At 40.3% G+C, this 21856-nt stretch overlaps 1 protein-coding gene across 6 annotated transcripts in view; it reads left to right on the forward strand.

Moving 5' to 3' along the window:
* LOC103474896 (unconventional myosin-Ic) overlaps window positions 1–21856 on the forward strand; it is a 59266-nt gene that overhangs the window by 24676 nt on the left and 12734 nt on the right. For 3 of the 6 annotated variants that reach the window (XM_008426167.3, XM_017308369.2, XM_017308370.2), the window contains 10 exons: window positions 11670–11825; window positions 12405–12520; window positions 14914–15112; window positions 15354–15434; window positions 15685–15864; window positions 17239–17337; window positions 19045–19155; window positions 20543–20614; window positions 20776–20895; window positions 21664–21737. In XM_008426167.3, coding sequence (XP_008424389.1) covers window positions 11670–11825; window positions 12405–12520; window positions 14914–15112; window positions 15354–15434; window positions 15685–15864; window positions 17239–17337; window positions 19045–19155; window positions 20543–20614; window positions 20776–20895; window positions 21664–21737 — 1208 coding nt within the window. Of the gene's footprint in view, window positions 1–2396; window positions 2597–3100; window positions 3232–3409; window positions 3529–11669; window positions 11826–12404; window positions 12521–14913; window positions 15113–15353; window positions 15435–15684; window positions 15865–17238; window positions 17338–19044; window positions 19156–20542; window positions 20615–20775; window positions 20896–21663; window positions 21738–21856 lie in introns of those variants that run through there. The other 3 variants (XM_017308368.2, XM_017308371.2, XM_081614407.1) reach the window with 3 other exon arrangements.

Genomic DNA, 21856 nt, shown 5'->3' on the forward strand with positions numbered 1-21856 from the left:
CCCTCGGGGCTGAGCACCTTCAGCTAAATTAATTAAAAGCAAGAACAGGATAACCTTGAGGAAGACTTTGCCTCGCTAGAGCTGACTGAGGTAAAACGAGATGCTTTGAGAGAGACAGAAACCTCTCCACAGATTCTGTCTTCTTCTCCACATCGCTTTCTGCTTCTTCTTACTAAAAAATGCATGTGGTGAGATGTTGAGGGCAACATTCAAAGGAAGCAGGTGTTAATTGTTTGGATTAGAGGCTTATTCTGTCGGACCAACAAGAAAGAAGCGAGACGCCTTAATGAGGTCTATAAAACTTGGCTTTTCCTGCTGGCGCTCCTCTCTTTGAACATGTTGCCTGTTGCTGCTTTGACTAGACTGTCCCGCTTTAATCGGTTCTCCTGATGTGAGGTTGCAGCTGATTGGTTCTGTCACAAAGCTTGTTCAGGAGATGTTTACCTCAGAGAGTAAGGTAAAGCAAGCCAAATCCTGCTGGATCTAATCAGAGAAACCGAAAACACAACTTTTGAAGTTGTTTATTCTTGCAAACGTTTTCCCTGGACAGAGTTTATTGTGCAACATCAACTCAATGGTACACACCTTTTTATCCATGCCTCATTGTAGCTTAAATGGATTTGCTCAGAAAGCAATGAGACGGCTCTTCCCAGGACAAGAATTATCATTTGAGCATGGAGAGATCTCCCACTGCAATATCTTCATACTCTGCCATTTAAAACAACAATTTTATGCAGGTTACTGTTCCATCAAAGCAGGAAGCCGTGGCTAGCTTTCTTCAGGGAAACATTCATTTATTCACTCATGAATCCTAGATATATATCTGCAAAAGATGAGTGGACTTTAGTGTAAACCATATCGATCTACATGAAGAGAAGAACGCATGTTTTATGTCTTAATTTATTTGTATTTGACAGAGATACTGCAGGAGGCTTCTGCAGTGTGTCTGTATCCGCACAGGATGCATGTTAATACCTATTGGGGTTGCACAACATATCACAACTGTGTCATCATTACAGTATGAGTGTGAGCAATACTTGCATCTCAAAGAGCTGCTTCAACTTCTAAAAGTACTTCACTGTTTATCAGATTTTTCTGAAGCTTGTTTCTATTTTGTTAAAGATCTTGGGATTTGGGGTATTTAGTGTAAACTATTGTAAAATGTGTGTAATCTGTCTGTTAATAAAGTTGGTATAAGAAATGTATGACACATTTCCCCGCCGCCCCACTTTCTGTAACATATCAAGCACTTTCAAATCAAGACTGAATACTTTTTCAGGCTACGTGTTTGGCTGAACCTACTTTTCTGAAATTTCCCTAGCAGGCTCTAGTTCCCACCTCCATAAAACATTCTGGCAGGTTTGCGAGTCAGAGGTGGGACTATGACATAATCGTTTTCAAAAGTATTGACCAGAATCCAATGCTGGCTTTTCTGCCTCTTTCTTAAAATGTTGTTTCAGAGCACGTCATTTCCAGCTCACTGGCATTAGCTAAAGGTTTGCTGTTTTTATATAACTTGATCACATATTTTCTTCATGTCAAATACGTCCAACGCCACTCTTTAAGTCTCAAAACTTTGTCCGTTGCTCTCGGAGTACAGAGAAAACCACTAAATGCTTCAAGTGGCTTGTAAGATTATCAAATCCACACTGTATTTAAATGATGACTAAGGTTGTGCCAACATCCATGTTGTAGTCCAGTAAATGTAGTGAAAGCTCTCCTCGGTTCACAGCAGCGCACGCCCCTTGCCTGTGAGATGCCAGATGTTATTAGTGTTAACAAGCAGATGCATTAGACCACAGAGACCTTTGATCTGCAGCGGACGGGTGTGTACGTGCGCAGGTTGCACTGGTCTGGACAAATTACCCTCCTTGTGTCGATACTGATTGAACAGTGCCAAATTCTCATGTGTGTATATGGGATGTTTGTTTGCTAAATACAATGAGCAACGGCCATATTTCTGCCAGTAGAAAGTCTTAAGTGGAGTCGAGGAACCGAAGAAGGCGAACATGGTTCAGTTTGGATGCTTGCACAGAAAAACACACAAACACACACTCCTCACCACAGTGGCATCAGCATGCAGTTTTTCCCTCTCATTCTTTCTTCTCTCCAGTGGTGGTTAGGGCCAGATGTGTGTTTGTGCACACGATAAGAAGATGAGGAACATGCTTTCGATCTTTTGCCCCTAGAGTCTAGTTGTCCACTGGATTGAGGAGGGGGCAAAAGGGAAAATACTTACAGAAAGAAAAAAGAAAGGAGCGGGTGGAGGGGGGTGGGGGGGTTCTGTGTCACAAAAACACAGGGACTGTTTCCTCCAAAGGGAGGGAGAGGAAGACGGGGCGAACGCGGTGGGAGTAAGAGGAGGCAGAGTGAGGTGTGCGCTCGTAGCCTGAGAGCAGTAGTAAGAGGAGAAGCCATGGCAGCTGGCTCTCAGGACGAAGGGGAGAGCTTCTAAAAACAAACTCTCGGTTAAATAGTGGTCGTGACGCGGCGCTGGAGGCCACATTCCTGACAGCCAGGCCGTTGGAACAGTGGGAACGAGAGTAAGTCTGGATCGCAGGAGAGCTGGGCAGGAGCCATGAAATACAGACCTTTGGTAAGAAAAAGAGGAAAAAGCTGCTGTGGATGTGGTTAACAAGGAGGCTTTTTATGGGTGATTGATCGCAAAAGAGACGGTCAAGTTTGGACTTGTCAGTTTGCAATTAGAGGTAACGGGTAAGAACTAATCTTTAGGAGGGGAGTTACTTTCGTCTGACTTGTAAAGTAAGATTCCCACACTGCGCTTCAGATTGTGAAACAACCTTGATGGTACATTGTTGGACTTGAAGGACACAGGTGAGACTGAATAACTTGATGCTCACCTGCTCTACTTTTTTTTTTTTTTTTTAGACTTCGTCTCCTCTCAGCATCTTTGCACCTCTTCCTTCGTATTTGTCACAGTGATGTTGGACCTATTTGATATCTCCAAGGGAGTGCCCTCACCTCTGAGTGTGTCTGCATGGGTGTGTGTTTGCAGTGCCCCAGGGCGAGGCAGTCACACAGTGGTGTTTCGTAGCTCTGCTGCATTCTTGCTTTCACTGAACCCAAGAGTCAGTGTGTCAATGTGAAGTAGATTCTAGCTGCTTAGTACTTTGGGTATAGCGGGTCAGGACTTCTTTCATGTTTTGGGACATGCCTCTTCGTCCATAGGGATTTCATCTGCATCAGAAATCTTCACTGAGCCTCAGCTGGGTATGTATGTGCACCACGGATAGCTGACACATGCCAGAGTTGCATATTACTCCAAGAAATTCTTGACACACTTGTCATTGTTGCCTGCGAGGCATTTGACTTCAGCTCAGAAGCTGATACTGGGCTCGCCTCATTCTCTTCAGGCTTTCCTCGGTTGTCACTTTGCAGACTGTGGCAAACTTGAGTTGTGAAAAGCTTTTCTTTGCTCTGAAAGGGAATGTAATCAGGCTGAGGGTAAAGATTAATGATATGAAAGCCACAAAACAGCCTCTCTCCATGGAGTTTCGCTGGTGTCAGGTAAGTTGGTGGATTCTCGCAGATTGTTTGAATGACAAATTGTTCTTCACTAATGCTGACTTGTAGGTTAAAAGTATCCGCTACTTCTCAGTTTTCTAGGACAGGAACTGATTCTTTCTAATGAAAGTAGACGGTGGTGTTTTGCAGGGGTGTGGCAGGAGATCTCTTGATTTTCATGTTTTTCATTAAAGTACCTTTTCTTTTGAAACACTTATTTAGTTTTTGTCAAAATACAGCTTAGTTTGTTGAGGTAAGTGGTTCCATGTTGGAAAGTTTTTATTTTGGAATAAGAAAGGAAGTAGTTCTTTAGTTGCCTGGTTGTTCTGACAGATTCAGCTAACATCACTTGATTAGAAACGCAGTGAAGAGATCTCCACCCTTTTTGATGGGTTGTGTGACAACATTTTGAGTAGAAAGATGCAATTTTTAAAAAGTTGAGAATATTGTGACTGTGCTGGCTAAAGCCGGCAGACGGCTCGAAAAACAAGAAGCCGTAGCGCAGAGCATTCTGGGTAAAGACAACCAAAACAATCCTGCTGGTCCAGTATTGGTGGAAGAAATGACTTGTGCTGTTTTATAAAAAATGGAGAAATCTTAAAAAAATCTGATGTCACTCAATTTTTATTTACCTTTTGTGAAGAAGAAAGTTGCACTCGGTGTCTTCTTCTTCATGTCGTTTCCTTCAATGGTTCTTGGTGCAGCGCCCCCACTGGCGAGAGGGCGAAACATATTTTTCAAAGGGTTTAGTTTGGTTGACAGTTCAGTATGAAAGTGAAGCACATTAGCTGAAAATGTAACAAATGTTCCTAATCGAACTGAATCTACCAAACTATCAGCTCAGTTCTAATAGCATCGACACTGGATAATGGATGTTACTTCTTAAGAATAGTTTGAAATAATAAGATTTGATCTCTTGAGTTCAGCCTGATATTGCAGTTCTAACATTTAAAAAAAAATAATATTTCTTGTTATTCTTTTGATTTTGATGAATTGGTACAGGGCAGTTTTTATGTAAACATGCTGATTGGGCAGAGTATTACATCTTTTTGCATTCTGCTCTTTGTAGAGCAGTGGTGTCTGAAGGATGTTGCCTTGATTTGACACACCTGAATCTATTGAAGGGTTAATTAGCAAACCTCTGCACAGCTAGATGACTTGTGAGGAACTTTTCATCAAGAAAAAACCCCCAGTGAGCCTAACAAGTAACTGACTGGTTGATTAACTAGCTTTCACTCTGCTGCTCAACACAAATGCCCTTCTAGTCTCCAAGCACACCCACCGTGACATGACAGGAGATTTGAAAGGTTTTAAAAAAAATGTGTGTACTTTGCCTATTAAAATTAGATCAGCATAAAAACACAATCTATGAATAAGTCAAAGAAAAAAGTTGGAATCCTTTGATTTTCCAAAATTAAATCTCAAATCTTGTCTCCTCCTTGTGAAAACCAGCATCATGTTTTGTCTGTTTTTATGAACTGGATCCTTAAATGGCTAGTCGAGAATAGAGTAAATGAACAACGTGAATAGTTTAAAATTTTATTTTTGTGGAAGAAAATTGGGAGGATTTTATTAGATGCCAGCTTGTTTGGCCCACATGCCCTCAGATGTGTGGTAAATTTTTGCTCGCTCCACCTGTTTGACTGCTTTGCGGAGCGTTGTTGCGCCGTGTGGAGAGATCTGAACTTGCTGGAGGAACGTCTCTATGGTAATACTAAAAAAATAATGGTAATACGGCTTGCGTCTTGTGCAGGTGAGCAGTGGGAGAACGCTTCGAGCGCTGACAGCTTTACATGCACAGACTTGTGGGATATGTTTTACTCCACATTCACACAAGCTTGGAGAGACCTTGACTGATTGGAAGCTCTGCAAAAGATCCTTGCTTTGTTTTTTTAACCACTTCCTTGTTTATAAAATGTTGTGGTTGGCTTGTGATTCTAACAAAACCAGCAACTCATGCATAGCTTCTGGGGTCACAGTGTGTTCAGCTTTTACTCCAGCTTTCACTTAAAACCTCAGTCACTTACAAATTAAGACTGAATTAAATTGAAGTCTTTATTTCTACAGTCTGCGCCCTTTTCAGCCAGCGCAGAACCAGATGAGGGGAGAAATCAGCACCAGAAATCTGATTCAGAGATGAAACATGTGGAAAAAGGGGCAAAACATTGAGAGAGCAGTTAAATTAGGCAGATCTGTGCAAATCTACACACTTCTTTTTTTTTTGAAAATCATGTGAACAAGAAAGAACAACACATTTTTGCATATGTTATCTGTATTTTATGTGCTTACACATTGTACTCTGGTTGACTGACATGCCTTGGGGTCTGATTGGTTTATACAAAGCTTTATTGAACATGACATACGTTTATGCTAAAGTATCGAGCCAAGAAGTTCAGATGCACAGAGTCCTGTAAAAGTACTGCAAACTCCTAAACCTTTTCATATTTTGGGGGTTTTAAATTAATATTATGTAAAATTGACTTTTTTGAGTGTTATTCAGCCATCGTATCATAATTACATGTTTTTCTGTTTTAGTTGTGCTGAAGTCGTATCGTAGATTGATCCTTGAATTGTTTTTTATTCTCCAATTAGTCTGCGTACAATAAAAATTTAAAACTGACAAAAAGCAAGGAAGGGTATTTATCTACAAAATAATTAAACGGATAATAAAACGAGTAAGGGCAATTAAAATAAAATAACCAAAAAAATAAAAAAGCCAACAAACAAGCAGGTATACATTAAAATAGGTACATTCAAAACAAGAATGAAACACAGAACAAAATCAGTTGGTGCCGCAACAAAATTGAAATTGATTAATTTGTGGATTAGGATATTCTTTTTTCTTTTAATCATGGCGGTTATTTTCTATTTTGACTTATTTTTTCTGCTTTTTAATTACTCTACAGATATTTTTGGGAAAAAGTGGAAAAGAGAGGGAGAAAAAGAATAAAAGTATATGGAAGAACAAAGAATAACTTAAAAAAGAAAAACACCATGTGGCCTATTTATTAAACTCTCCCATTTTCTTCTCTTCTGCTTAAAGTTTGGGGTTTTGCTTAGTAACCTGGCTTTGCTTTAAACTCCTCTTCAACTTCTGTTTACTAGCTGGATTGCTCTGAAGACATTAGACAGGATTTTATTTGGGAGAATCAGAGTAAAGGGGGCTGATCGCAGTTGTACACCACATTTTTCAGAGTTTTGAATGTTTTTCTTTTTTTAACTATGGATTGTTTTCCTTCCTGTTTATACTTATGCATGTCTTTGTGTTGATCTTTCACAACAAACTCCAATAAAACATATTGATGTTTGCTGCTGCAAGCTGATAAAAATTTGAAAAGAATGCTTTTGCAAGATGTATGTTGTTTTTTGCATCTTGTGCATTGACTCTCCAGTAATACACAGTGACCGTCTGAACCAGTGGGTCGACTCTTGCAACTGGAAGGTTGCGTGTTAAATTCCTTGCGTCTCCTGCTCTCAACCTCAAGTTTCCTACTGAACTGTGTGTGAATGCGGCTGCAGCGTAAAGTGCTATAAGTGGTAGTTTGACCAGAAAAGTGCTAAATAAACTCAGTCCTTTTAGCATTTGTGGTCTTCCAGACAAGCAGCAAAACAAGTTTGTTTTAAGTGTGCAGCTGGCGACGCTTTCTCAATATAGTGTTTTAAATGGCTAAATCTGGCTTTCTGCTACTTAACTCTGATCGTAATGGTTTAATTCTTTTCTTCTGATTCTATAATACTATAACACTCGATTACCCATTTACAGTAATTTTACTGCACATAAATCTGGTAATTGCTCCTTTTAGAAGTGGATTATTTTAACTACAGAAAAAGACATTTAAATAAGGTCTAAGTATGACACACGTGTAGTGTAAATGTGGAGACAGTTGGTGTTAAGAGGTACTTTATGTTGAAACAATCAAAGATTAGCAGTAATAACATTAGATCTGATGATGTAGAGATATTTCAATCTGAACTAGGGCTGCAATTAATGATTATTTTAGTTGATTGATTTATTGATTATTTTATCAATTGCCACGTTACGCATTTTTCAGTTAAGCCTTTTTTATACAATGTTAGGAATGCATTAAAAGACACAATTTAATTCCTTTTTCATAAGAAGAATGAGAAAATATATATTTTTTTACCTTTTGGGTAGAACATATTAACATATTTTCTTTTTAACTTAAATGCAAAATGTATATATTTTTGCACAATTTTGGATTAATTACTGCTCTTCTTTTTTCTATACACCAGTTGATAATTAGCGATTACTAAATCGGCTGATGATGAATCTGATTAGTCATTTCAGACCTTATCTGAGCGACAGTGATTGGAGCGATCGGTCATCTCAGAAGCGTGGGAGCTTCCCAGCTCTCCTCCCTCCATCCTGGCTCCGAGCGGCTCTGTTTGCTGGACAGGATTTGGAAAACATGACGACTAGTGGCAGCCAGGCAGGCACATACGCCTTGAGTTCCTGAAAGCGGGTGGAAGTCCGCGGTACCCTCAGGAAAGCCAAACAGTGAAAGAAGAATTGGGAAACGGTGAAGTAATGGAACGCGACACAGATGAAGATGTGTTGAAGAAGAAGAAATGCGCTGACCACTCTAATTAGGCTGTCTCTTCATAAAACATGCAAAGTCACGTCAATTTTCTTCTATTTTACAGTAAAATCTGCTTGGTTCTTTATTCACATTTGGGCTGAACCTGCTGCTACTTTAGTCTTTCCCAGGAACAAATCCTCTGGGGAGGAAGTCGCGTTTCCAGCTGCAGCAACGCTTTTGAATTCAAAGATCTGAACTGGTAAAATACCTGAACATAGAAGCTCCATTCCTTTACTGGGAGGTGAGAGGAGCAAATACAATGAAGTCAAAGTGGTGACAGATTACCAGGATATTAAAACACTCGGCTGTAGCGACACACACTCGCTCACAGCTGCTGTTTTCTGTGTGAAACAATAGGTCACCAGAGCTCATGTTGTCCAAACAGAGCTGAGTGGTGGGAGACACACGGCTGTGTGGGATAAAGTTACACATCAACACACAATTATGATCCCCAGAGGTGTTCTCCCTACTCCTTACACTCCTGATTCATTGCTTTACTTTGTTTTTACATGTAGCACTGATAACATGGGTGTTAAGAAAGCAAAGGATCATTTATACGTTATGGAAATAAATCATTCAGGCAGGATTTGAACTAGACATGTTTAATCAGAAAATGTATTGAGACAAGTATTTATTTCTACAAGCTTGAAGTGAGAGAGAATCTGCTGCATATCCCCACAGTACGAGGATGTTTCACACCAAAAGACAAAATGAGAGACATAAATACCAAAACCCAGGTTTGCGATGACCTGATGCTAACAGAGATGATCTGAAATAAACCAAACTTCGTCTTTAGATTTGATTCCATGCTCAGGAAATAAATAATTGCTCAACAAGCAATCCAAATCCTTACTGCTAAAGCCAGATTCAGTTCATCATAACAGCCAATTGGTGAAATGTTATTTATATAAAGAAGCCAAATTGTATGAATTTAGCCTTGTCTTTGCAGAAATCTGCCTATCAAGCTGTTTAGTTGAGTTTTAATATCTTCTTTTGTCTAAATTAGTGTTGGAAGATTGACAAGAGAACTTGGTTGTTTGTGTGGAAGTTTAAAGGAATCTGTTTCATTTTAAGATATATTTCATATATAATGGTATCGAAACTGTAATTGATGGTTGGGTATCTGATACCATTTTGATCCAAAAAAAAGTTGGATGTGAAATGATCAAAAAGTGAAATGAGCAGCTCTGGCTGAGGTCTGTCTCTTATTATAGCAGCCTGAATTATCTGATCCTTTTTACATCTTTTAAACTTCCTCTTTTTTATTTTATTTTTGAACCTCTTACCGGTACTGAAAATGGCTGGGGATTGAATCAATTTACCCTGAATTTGTGTCGTCTTTAAGACCTTTTGACTGCTGTACAGCTTTGATTTCGGCCTGAAAGAGACATCAGTGAATGAGCATCAGGAGAGACTCCAGCAGCCTCCCTTCCTCCCTCCCAGCCAAGCCACTCGCCTCTTTGAGAGGCTGTAAAGATAAATTACAGGCTGGTTCAGTTAATTAAAGAGCACAAATGGAGCAGGCAGTGTTAGCTAATGTTATTAGGCTCAGGAAGCTGCTGTTTGTGTCAGGTTTGTTGTCCTGATGCTGGGCGATGCGTTCAGGGACATGGACTGACTCAGGCTGGGGAAGACCGACCAAACACTTGGGCTGAGATCAAACGTGGTTCTGCATATTTGGGTGAAACTTGAACAAGATGCTGTGTGTCTGTGTCTGCGTGTGCGTGTGTGTGTGTGCGCGCGGAGATTTTAATGGGCCTCAAGATGGCTGCATTGAGGAGTTTCTAGGAGGGTTAAAGCAGTCATGGAGCTGGACTGGAGTCACAACCCGGCATCCGTCAGACTCACCTTCCCTTTTCTCCCTCTCTTGTTTTTCCCTCTGCTCTAATTAATACGTTCTGTCCTCCCTCAAGCCTTCTCATCTCTTTCTCAATCCAAGTCTGCACTGTAGCCTCCTGAGGGAGACGTCTTCTGCACCGCCTAACACAACAACAACACCTGCTGTGCTACTGTGTGTGTCTTGTGCCCCTGTCCTGTCCTCAGCCTGGCTCCTTCCTCCTCCAACTTATTTCACTTTGCACTCTGCACTGCTGACTGCATCTCAACAATGGATGTCGGTAATTTGGCCAGTCTTATGCTGAAAACTCAAGCCACTGTTTTAGAAAACGGCTTCCTGGGCAAACGCCTCGATGAGCTCAGACATGTGAGTGCTGCGCTTTGACTTTGCACTTCTGATGCTAAATTTGTCTGGTGTTACTTTTTTAAACAAGTGAAACCGGGGTGGGTCTTTTTTTTTTTTTTGCACTTGGGTTGGGGCGACAACACTTCCCCGCCACATCTGGGTTCGGCTCGATCTCGCTTTTTTAGAAGTGAGAAGTTCACTTACAAGCCTTTCATCAACAAAAACTGAGTGTTTGTTTCATTTACATCCACACAGTAGTAGTTTACCAACTGTGCTGTTTATGCATTTGGTAAACGAGGCAATATCTCTACCTCTTTACTAGAGATGCACTGATAAAAGATTGGTGGCTTCACCATTTTGCACCTTTGCATTTTTGGTTTTGCTTCTTCCCAGCACAAACACTGACATTTTTCTGCTCACTTTTAAAGTTTTAAACATGCTGCTGTGAAATATCTCACTTCTACCTGTCCGTACCACTCAGACTCTAGTATCATTTAAATAGCAGATAAAAACTCATCTCTTTGATATGTCTGACAGTAATTTAAATCCTAATTTTGTTTTAATTACTTTTTTTTACTGTTTTTCGATTGTGGATGTAACTGTGAAGCACTTTGACCGTCTGATGCGGGTTTTTTAAATGCACAAAATAATTAAATTTGACATTAGCTTCTCGATATGCTGCATTCAGTGCCTGGATTTTTTTTATTCTGTGTTTCCATCACATATTGGGTCAGTTCAGGTGAAAGTGATTCGATCCTTCTCACAAGCTGATTTTAAACTTTTTCTTTTCAGTTCGTCTGTTTTTTACTAAAATTACTCCATGACTGTTCAGCTTTATGAGTACAGCAATAATTAATATGTGTTGAATAACAAGGGTCAAAGCTTCTAGGTTTTGTTTTTATAATTTTGTAGATGTTACTAAGTAAGGTTTCTAATTTCCTACAGCTTTGAATCAAATCTAGATGTTTGTTTTTGTTTACATGAAGAGATTGAGTCGTTAAGCGTTGCTTTATCTGAGAATGAGCAGCTGCTGTGAATTTTTTACCACACTATAATTTAGCTTAAAATCTTTAAGTTGTGTTCCTTACGAACAATAAATGATTCAGTTTTACTCAACCTGACATGACCGACTGTAAAACTGCATCCATCTGCTGCTGACCTACTGTCCTACTGTCGACTTTTTCTTCTTCTGCTGGTTGACTTTCAGTCAGGCCGTCTTATTTGCTCATTATCTTCACAACAACTCTTGGAAATTGAAGACTCTAATTTATCTCCACTGGATTTTGTGTTGCACACTGAAGAATAACATTTGTTGTGTTATTTTTATTTTTTAGTTACACTAACAAACTCTCTTGTTGCAGGTGGTGGCGAGTGACGGGGTCCGGGCTATGATGGAGTCGGCCCTGACAGCCAGAGACCGGGTGGGAGTGCAGGATTTCGTCCTGCTGGAGAACTTCACCAGCGAGGCGGCCTTCATAGAGAACCTGCGGAAACGCTTCAAGGAGAACCTGATCTATGTGAGTCAATGACGAGGGCTAGCGGCACATATTAGGCAAAACTTTCCTGATTTTTGGGGGGATTATTTAAGTTTAGTGCCATGTTTTTTCTAATAAGACATAGTAAGATTTTTTTTTACCTGGGGGTGGAATGAGCCATCGCAGGGATACTGAAACAACACGATTATTTTTCAACGTTTCTCGTGAAGCAGCTTTCTGTTAGCATCACAATTTTTAGGTGGAAAAAAGACTAAACTCGCACTGTGAAAGTAAGTTGGTTTTAAAGTAAAACATTTCGTATCTGAGTTGCATTGTGAAAGTCGGTCTACATCGTTTCGTTGAACAACAGAACCAGCCACCAGTTCTTAAGCTGCTTTGGGACATTTTTAAATGAATGAACAAACAAGAAAGAGGGATTCTGAGTTTTCTTAATAATTTTGTTAAAATTTAATATAGTTTCCAGTCTTTCTTTAGCTAAATTAATTGCTAGAGCCGTAATTCACACAGGTAAGAGATTTGCTGACAATTTTCAAACATGTTCTTCTTATAAAACCATTTTTATTTTATTGCAACGTGACCGCTTCGTTCTCTTTTCCTCAGACTTACATCGGTTCTGTGCTGGTGTCGGTGAATCCGTATAAAGACCTGGAGATTTACACCAAGAACCACATGGAGCGATACCGCGGCGTCAACTTCTACGAGGTTTCTCCACACATGTAAGTGCACAGATCTCTCCATACGCAGCCATCGCTCCGTTAAAGGACAAATCGTCTTATAAGGCTGAAATGACTGATCCAGATTAAATTGATTATTGATAATTGACTTAGTAATTCAGTAATCATTAACTGGAGCATACGGACTCAAAAAAAGGCCATTTGCTGAAAGAACAACGTACTAAAGCATTAATTAAGTCAAAACTAAACAAAAATATATTTAAGATAAATCCATATTTGCCTGTGAATATATTGTACTCTTCACCTGCTTCAAATTCTGTAAAAAGAAAATCTGTAAATCACATTTTACTGTCCAGTTATTCATCAATTATTTCAAAATAATACTCAGTTTATCAGCCCTACACTGTATTAATGTTAAGGTTTTTCACATGTTAATGATTTATTTTCTTATTTGAAAAGGGAATTTGTATCTTTTCATGTATTTGAAAAAGGCTTAAGTGAAAAATCTGCAGAATGTGGCAATCTTTTTAAATCTAATCATCAGAATAATTGAATATTAAAAGAAAATAACCTGCAGCAAAGAGCAGTCAGCAGGTTCCTCAGGATGTGAAGGAGGCTTACAGTGAGATGATAAGTTGAGACAGATTTTCATGAGTCCTACTTTTTTCCTGCTTTGCCACATGGATACAAATGTGTAAAGTCAGACTATTTAATCCATCAAATCCAGCAGAGAGCAATGGTTTGTTCCTTGCTTTTTTTCTAGAATGACATAACTGCTAAATACTGTCACAGTGGTAAGATGTATTGGAATATTTGCTCATAGTTGGTCAGCTACGTCATGTTCACAAGTCTGAGTGTCCTCTTCTCTATTCGTCATGGCTGCGGCCGGAATGTTTGAATCGCTGCCACAGGAAGGGTCAGGGAATTCCCTTTAAATCCTCCCAAAACAATCCAGCACATTATAAAGAGTCAAGAGCGGCTGCACTGAAACATTTCACAAGCCTGTGCTTTCACGTTGTCTGCGCTCGAGCGTGTGGCTAAATGTTTTCTCTCCCTCTGCGTGGAAAGAGAGATGTGCTTCAGTGAAGAGGAGAGGTTAGAAGGGTGGAGGATGGGGGGAGATGGAAAGAAAAGTGAGCAAGCGTTGGTACCAGGCGAGAGGTTTCCTCCCTGCTGAGGGAATTCCTCTGACCCCAACTTGACCCCCGCTCAGACTCCAGTGTCAAACACGAACGGCACCGAGTGCGAGTGCAACAACGTTCGAGCGGCTGCTTTTTATCTTTCACCGATAAGTCCGCTGTCAGAAATGTGTCAAAACATGCTGAAATAACAGCACCAGGAAGATGGCGACCCGGAGCTGATGAGCGATGGTGTAACTGGAACAAGCTGGGTTTCACTCGGGTCTTTATGATTCATGCTTATACCCGACTGTGATGGGTTAGCATGACACATTCCAGGCATTAATTTTCCAAAGTCAATATTTTCTTTAACACGTTGTCATCCAGGATGTATTGCTCTTTTTCTGGATTTTTCTTGTTCTTCTGAGTCTTTTAACAGCATTGTTTCACTTTGGTACTGAATTGATGTACATTCCTCTTCAATTAATGGATTACTGAGACTAATCTGACCTGTGATTGACTGGGATCCTCCAAAATAATCTGGATGTTTGGGTTTCCCTCCTACTAGATAAGGAGAGACGTCCAGAGTTTTGTGAATTTCCAGTTGCTTGATTTCGTCTCTGAAAAAGAAGTGATATATCACGGTGTGTGAAGAAGCAGTCATTGTAAAACAAGGTTATGTTTGCTTTGTCACTGTCTTATGATAAACTAAAGGTATTTCACACTTGATAGTCGGGTAGACTCGGTTCAACTGGGGGTCAAAATTGCAGCATTTGTTACATTTTCAGCTGGTGCGGTTCACTTTCACACCGCATTGTGTTGAAGGATCCAAACCTTTTCAATACCTGTTCACCTCCTCGTCTGCAGTAGCGCCGAACCGAGAATCACTGAAGGAAACGACACAAAAATATCTGGTGACGATACTGAGCGCAACTTTCTTTCTTCTTCACAAAAGTGGAGTGGTGTCAGATTTTAGCCACTGTTGAATTCATTTTTTGTCTTTGGTAAAAGACGCTGCGCCATTTCTCCAGCTAGCACTAGACTCTCATGTTTGTTTTTGTTGTATTTACCCAGAATTCCCTTACTATAGTCCAGGTCACTTCTAGCAAACTGAGACTTAGGTTTCTAGGTGACCTGAGTTTACTTCTTCACTCTGCATCAGAGTTCAATCGCGCATTCACACGTCTCCAAGCAGATCAAACATTCTAGGCAAATGAACTAGAGTTTAATTAAAGCAGACTAAGCACCCAAATTCATATTTCTCTTCCCTTAAGACATCAAGTCTTCTGATACTCTTGCCGTCCTCCCCTCCTGCAGCTATGCGGTGTCAGACAATGCGTACCGCTCCATGAGGACGGAGCGGAAGGACCAGTGCATACTGATCTCAGGGGAGAGCGGCGCCGGGAAGACGGAAGCGTCCAAAAAGATCCTGCAGTACTACGCCATCACCTGTCCAGCCAGCGAACAAGTGCAGACCGTCAAAGACCGTTTGCTGCAGTCTAACCCAGTGCTGGAGGTATCTGTGTTTGATTCTACTTTTATAGAACAAAGCACTGAAAGAATCATCTCTACTAGTAGATTTCTTAACAAGCTCTGTCAATTTCCTTCATTCCTCTCACCTTTTTTCTTTATTCTTCTCCTATCTTTATCACATTCCTTCATCTGCACCGTCTTGTTATCTCTATTCCATAATCCATCACTTATCACTCCTCTCCTCTTTCACTTGTCCTTATCTGCTGTGTCTTTCTCCCTGCCAGGCCTTTGGGAATGCCAAGACGTTGCGTAACGACAACTCCAGCCGCTTTGGCAAGTACATGGACATTCAGTTTGACTTTAAGGTGAGCAACAAGCAGGCAAAAGACTCCAAAATCCAAAGAAGTTTGTAAAGAAATTGAAAATATATTGAGGATTAAGAAGTTATAATACATCTAACCTCCCCTTTTTTATGAGTGCACTATATATTTAATGGATGACAAAATCCCTCTGGAACCTGCATGTTTTACTACACCTCAGTACCCCAGCCTTACCCAATCCTCCTTCTCCTCGTCTTCCTCCCACCGCCGTCCTTGGCCTCTCTCCCGTCGACAGGGGGCTCCGGTCGGTGGCCACATCATCAACTACCTGCTGGAGAAGTCCCGGGTGGTCCACCAGAACCACGGGGAGAGAAACTTCCACATTTTCTATCAGATGATCGAAGGAGGCGAAGAAGACCTGCTGCGACGGCTTGGCCTGGAGAGGAACACCCAGCAGTATCAGTACCTGGTTAAGGTGAGGGTGGGACAAACACGTCAATGTTCCTCCACTCACTGTTTCCACTTTGAAACAGTATAGTGGCAGCTTGATGGTTTTCCTCATCAGGGAGTTAATGGAAAGATGAATGAAGGCAAAAACAAAGCAAAGCAAAACCAGCTGGATGCTTTAAAAGCATGTAACCTAAAAACTGAGGTTACATGCTAGTAGAACACAAACCCTGGTTAGGAGAGCCTAGTCAAAGTCCAAGCATAAGTTTAATTGAGACTGAGCAAATAAAAATGGGCAATAATTCTTGGCTTAGAAGCACAATGTGGGTAAAGACATTTTCCAAAATACTAAAGTCCCTACAATGGCTCCCTGTAGGTCAGAGAAATTTGATTTTAAAAATGTGAGTTTATAAATCACTGAAAGGCTTGTTGTTGTTGTAACAGTCTTCCTGACCTCTCAGACCTTCTGGTTCTCAGAACCAGAACCAAACATGGAGAAGCAGCCTTCAGTTTTCATGCTCCACTAATCTGGAAAAAACTTCTAGAAAACTACAAAACAGTCGGAACACCGAGTTCCTTTAAATCGAGGCTAAAAAGCCATCTATTTAAGTTGCCTTTGATTCATAATACGTAGAATGTTGATCAATGTATCGATTATTTCTGATGATTTGAGAAAATGCAATCTTTATTGCTTATTTCATAATTGGTCAAAGTTTTATGTGTTTATGGTGTAAAGCACTTGGAACTGCCTTGTTGTCGAAATGAGCTTTAAAATAAACTTGACTCAACCTGCAGACGAAAATGTTTCTACTAAGTACTGGGTCATACAGACTAGCAAATACTATTTTATAATTATGCATTACTTTGTCACATTAAATCCCAACATGTACATTTGTTATTATAGCCTGACAGAAAGTGGAAAAGTTAAAGGGGTAATGACACTTTTTGAAGGTTTTACCTTTCTTATGAAACATCTTTAGCCACTAAAGCAAAATGTCCTTCAGTGCCCTGTTTGGTCCAACCTGCCTGTAGCTTTTGGTCCGTACCGAACGCCTGCCTCTGCGTCCCAGTGGACGACCAAGTTAATGGGCTCAGAGTGAGCAATGCTCAGAGCAGTGTAAGGGCTTTCCTCAGAGGACAGATCTTCCTTAGGGGACTTGCTGAACACTCCTTTTCACACAATCTCTCTCCATCACCTTCCAAACCAAAGCAGCTTCCACCTGTGTTTGTCTAAGTAGGTGTTTATATTGCATACACAAAGGTGTTTAGCTGTAAACAGCTGTTTGCGCATCACCTGCTCTGTGAAAATCTGATGGTTGAAAACTCTCATGGTTGAAAAAGTCTAAACTCTGCTTCACTTGGTTTCCAAAGTTGAGCTTAACTCGTCCGATGCGTCCCACAGGGCAACTGTCCCAAAGTGAGCTCCATCAACGACCGCAGCGACTGGAAGGTGGTGAGAAAAGCCCTGACTGTCATTGGCTTCAGTGACGATGAAGTGGAGGTAAGAAACAAACAATGTAATTATGGTGAGAACAAAGTCAGAGACTTTTTAGCTTTTGGTTTTTATGCATCACGACACAAACTGCAATCTGCTTCTTAATGGGTATTAAATTTAAGGATATGCAAGCTCTAGTCAGCCACAATTTATGACATAATAACAGAAGCTCAGCCGAAATGCTTAGCGATTGCGTGTTTGTGCATTTTATGTCATGTGTTGTAGTTTTTGAGGTTGTGTTTGCCTTGCATTCATTTGTGTTAAGGACCAAATCATATCTTGTCTCAAAACAAGAAACCCAGGCACTGAAAGACGTTCCAGTTACCCTTCATTTCGCCTCTTCCTCATTTATTTGTGTTTTGACTGTGGGTATAGTTGGTGTTCCTGTGAAGGAGTCTGAACCAGCTGTTTCTTTTAACCACTACTGAATTGAGATCAGAACAACATAAACTTAAGAGGTTTGAACTTAAAGTTGCTGTTTGTGCTGATGATCTAGTTATTTTTATTTTCAGTCACCACATTTTGTTGTGCTGTGTCAATACTTATCCAGTGTGTCACAATGCTTAGTGACTTCTCTGACCCGCTAACAACTTTCTATTAAAAAAGCGTTACAAACCTAGCAACTTCTTTCTTTTACTGGAAAGTTTTATGGCGAAGTGAAAGCAGTTCTGCTCTGATTACAGAGTTCTGCCGTGAGCCTCTCCTGCTTCATAAGTACTGCAGTCAGTCTTGCATCGGAGTTCGTCCTGCAGCTTGCAGACATTAGTCTGAGTGGAGGAGACCCATCCAGCTTTGTGTCCACTTTGCAAATAAATCACACACGCTGGGAAACGCTACTGATAACAGTTCATTATTCTAACTCTTGGCTGGTCACCAGGGCTGTGTGTCGTACTGTGATGAAAAGAAAATCCGTTTTAAACAAATCAGAGAACTTAACAGGTTAGGCACGATTCGACGTAATGATGTCAGCCCTGAGACGGTTTTAGGCAAATTAATGCAGACCTAAACAAATTAACACAGAAATGCACAGAATGATGGAGCCCTAAATAAGATGTAGACAATTTATCAGCAACAAAGCAAGTTGATTTTGGTGTTTAATGACACTTATTTGGACTTTTCTAAGTCTCATATAGTTCAATACTTGAAATCACCTGAATGCAGAAATCAGAACCATTTTCTTAAAATTAACGAATTAAAATTGACTGATGCATGTCACATTTTTCAGTCCACAGTTTTTATGTTTTGAATAAAGATATTGGAAGCAATAGAGAAAAAATATTAACCTATAATAACTTATAACCATTATGTTAACTTAGGTGGAGCTCTCAGTGTTCCTGAGGCCATTTTTGTCTCTTTGGATGACAGAACGGCGTGTAGCTGTCGTTATGGAGTCATAAGTCACTTTTGCTCGGCGTGGGAGTCTTCCTCCACGTTTGTGAGTCTGGGCTTTCTCCCAAAGCTCCTTTAGAGATCCCACTGCTCAGAGAGAGCAGCAGGTGTGAGTGTGTGTGGGTTGCTACATTCCCGGGACGCTCCGATCTTTGTCCGGTTTTTAATCAAAGCGGGACTTATCAGTTGAGCCGCTTGTAAAGATAGCTTCGATCTTACCGCGCCGTCGTCTCTGATCCTCTCACCTTTGTTCCCTTCGTGTCCTCCTGCAGCTCATCTTTTTCACTGCGTCATCCTTAATGGGTTTTTTTTTACTCTGTGCAGGAGCTGCTGAACATAATCGCCAGTGTGCTTCACCTCGGCAACGTGCAATACGGCGAGGAAGAAGGCTACGCCCACATTACGTCGGATACGCAGATCAAGTACCTGGCCAGGGTAAGACTGCGCCGCGCCGGTTCATGAGCAGATCAAACAATAAGACTTTAATAAGTGTATAAAATTCTTTTGAAGAAATGAAAAGAAAGTAGGCACAATAAGATGGCATGCAGATTATGACTTAGACAATAAAGGTTTCAGAGACGGCGAAGTTATAGAAACCGCAGTTTAGATTTATTATCAAACACACTAACAGGATTGTCGCTGCTCTTTTAAAGAGGGGTCGACATTTTTCTGTTATCAAAGTTTTAAGTTTTACTTTAGGTTCGATGATGCAGGCTGCTTTTCAGAATGAAATCCAGTGTCAAAGGTTTCAATAAATAATCTTACATTATTAATACATACAGTTCAGTTCAGAAATCAATATCTGGTGGAATAACCACCACCAAAAATTTATGGCTCTTAATTTTCTCCAGAGCTGTACATATTTAGAGTTTTTTTTAATTTACAATTTCAAAATTATTTAGTTGAATATGATTTCTAGACAACCACCTAAACTTTTGAAGCTGCACTATTTTTCTGAATGATTGCAGATTTTTTTTGTCAGTTAGGTTTTGGCTCATATATGCTTAAAAAGTAAATGAAATAAAATGTCATTATTAACTGGATGTTTGTAGCAGTCTGCTGAAAGGTAGAGCCCTGAGGCTAGTTTTTTTTTATATCGGTCCCATAAGTAAACCTGGCCCGATATTAACAACTTGAGCACCTTTCATAGGCTCCTTCCCCTTCAGCTCCTCCCGACTAGCGGCAGCAGCAATTAGCCAAACACCTGGTGAAGCTGCACATCTGCTGAGCTGATCATTCAATAAGGTTCTCAGTCCAACGCTCCTATAAACGGTCATAAACGGCATAATGAGAAGCATTGTTGTGATGACGTGCTGAAGGTGAAGTGTTGGAATAGTAGCAGCTTCTTAGAGAGACAGAGGACAATTTATAGGAGTCAAATGTCTTTTAAGTTATGCCTGATATGTACAGCATTCTTATAACAACCCAAGGTTGCATAGTTACTTGATTTTGCTACCAAATGGAACTATGTGCTGAAAATACATGATAACTTTATGTATTTTCTGTTACAACAACCACGTACTCATTTTATCTATTTTATTTCAGTGTTTGTGCCTCTGCCGGCGCTGACAAATTACTTGCTCTATTTTTCTGTCGACTCCAAATGTGAATCTACAGACACAAAACAGATCATCTCTGTGCCTCGGTTCATTTTCACCTCTGTTTTGCTGTCCCCACCAACCACAGACATAATAAGCGGGCGGGAGAGAAACCTCTCTGGCCGCAGACTGGTGTGACGTCTGTCTGTTTTCTGGAAGAGGTGGATTTGTCACTGGTTTTACTTCTGGTGTGTGTGTGTGCTAATGTTGCTGTGCTTTTCCAGTTGTTGGGGGTGAATGGGACGGTGCTGACAGAGGCACTCACACATAAGAAGATAATTGCCAAGGGAGAGGAGGTAGGTTTGGATACACACTGTCACTGTGTGATAAGCACTGGTATACAAAGCTTTCCTGTCTGTGTAATGTCTGCTGTGGTTAGAAATAATAACATTGTTACATGTGTAAGTGTCCCAGCTCAGCTTTGAGTTACTCTGTCACACTGTGTGTGTGTGTGCAGCTCGTGAGCCCTCTGAACCTGGAGCAGGCGTCGTCGGCTCGGGATGCTCTGTCCAAGGCGGTGTATGGACGCACCTTCACCTGGCTGGTCAATAAAATCAACACCTCGCTGACATACAAGGTATAAACTCACTGACCAAACCCTGCTGCAAGGATCGTCTTTATTCTGTAGCTAGATGGCGCCACCTTGTGGCCACAACTTAAATATAATCTATAGATAAAGGACTGCTTTTTACTTATCATTTATAGCCAGATTTACTTAAATCCAGAGGTGGGTGAGAGCCGCAGAACTATAGATAAGGAAAAGCAGCGCTACTTAAACCTGTACCTGTCCTGGACGTTACTCAAGTAAGAGGGTAAAAAAGTAATTTTGCGAAAAGGTTTCTCAAGTGCTGATCAAAACATCAGTCATTTAATATTTAAAAGTTACATTATGAGTTGGACCAAAATATAAATTTATGTAGAAATCTTGGAAATTAATATACATATGCAATTACAAAATAAAATCATACAAAATATAATATAAAACATATGAAACTTTTAACCTGCAACTGGAGGTGTGTCTGGCGAATCTTTTTTTTTAAAACAATCTTGTTGTTCATTCATTGAAGTTACTAACAGTGGGGAGAGTAGCCAAAATGTTTACTCAATTAAGAGCAGCGATACTTCACGATACAATTACTCAAGTAAAAGTAGGAAGCGCAACGTAATAAAGATATTCCTAAAATAGTAATTTTTTCCAAAAAGTTACTCAAATACATGTAAATAACCAGCTTAACTTCCCTGCTATGCATGAATCTCATTGATAATAATACAATATTAGTTACATGGATATTCTCTGGGTTTTTGGTGCCAAATATGATTTTTTTTGTCTCTGTCTCTCCAACAGGATGAATCTCATAAGAACGCCTCTGTTATCGGTCTGTTGGATATCTACGGCTTTGAGGTTTTCCAGCACAACAGGTAAAGATAGTTTCACGTGTTTTCTTTGTTTTAGCATGACATCTTAAATTAAAACCTTCAGAATGTATCGACTAAAAGCTGCTCTGAAATGTACAGTGGTGTAGAAATAATGCTTTCCT

Source organism: Poecilia reticulata, chromosome 13, assembly GCF_904066995.2.
Source record: "Poecilia reticulata chromosome 13, P_reticulata-male-v2, whole genome shotgun sequence".
Lineage (NCBI taxonomy): Eukaryota > Metazoa > Chordata > Actinopteri > Cyprinodontiformes > Poeciliidae > Poecilia > Poecilia reticulata.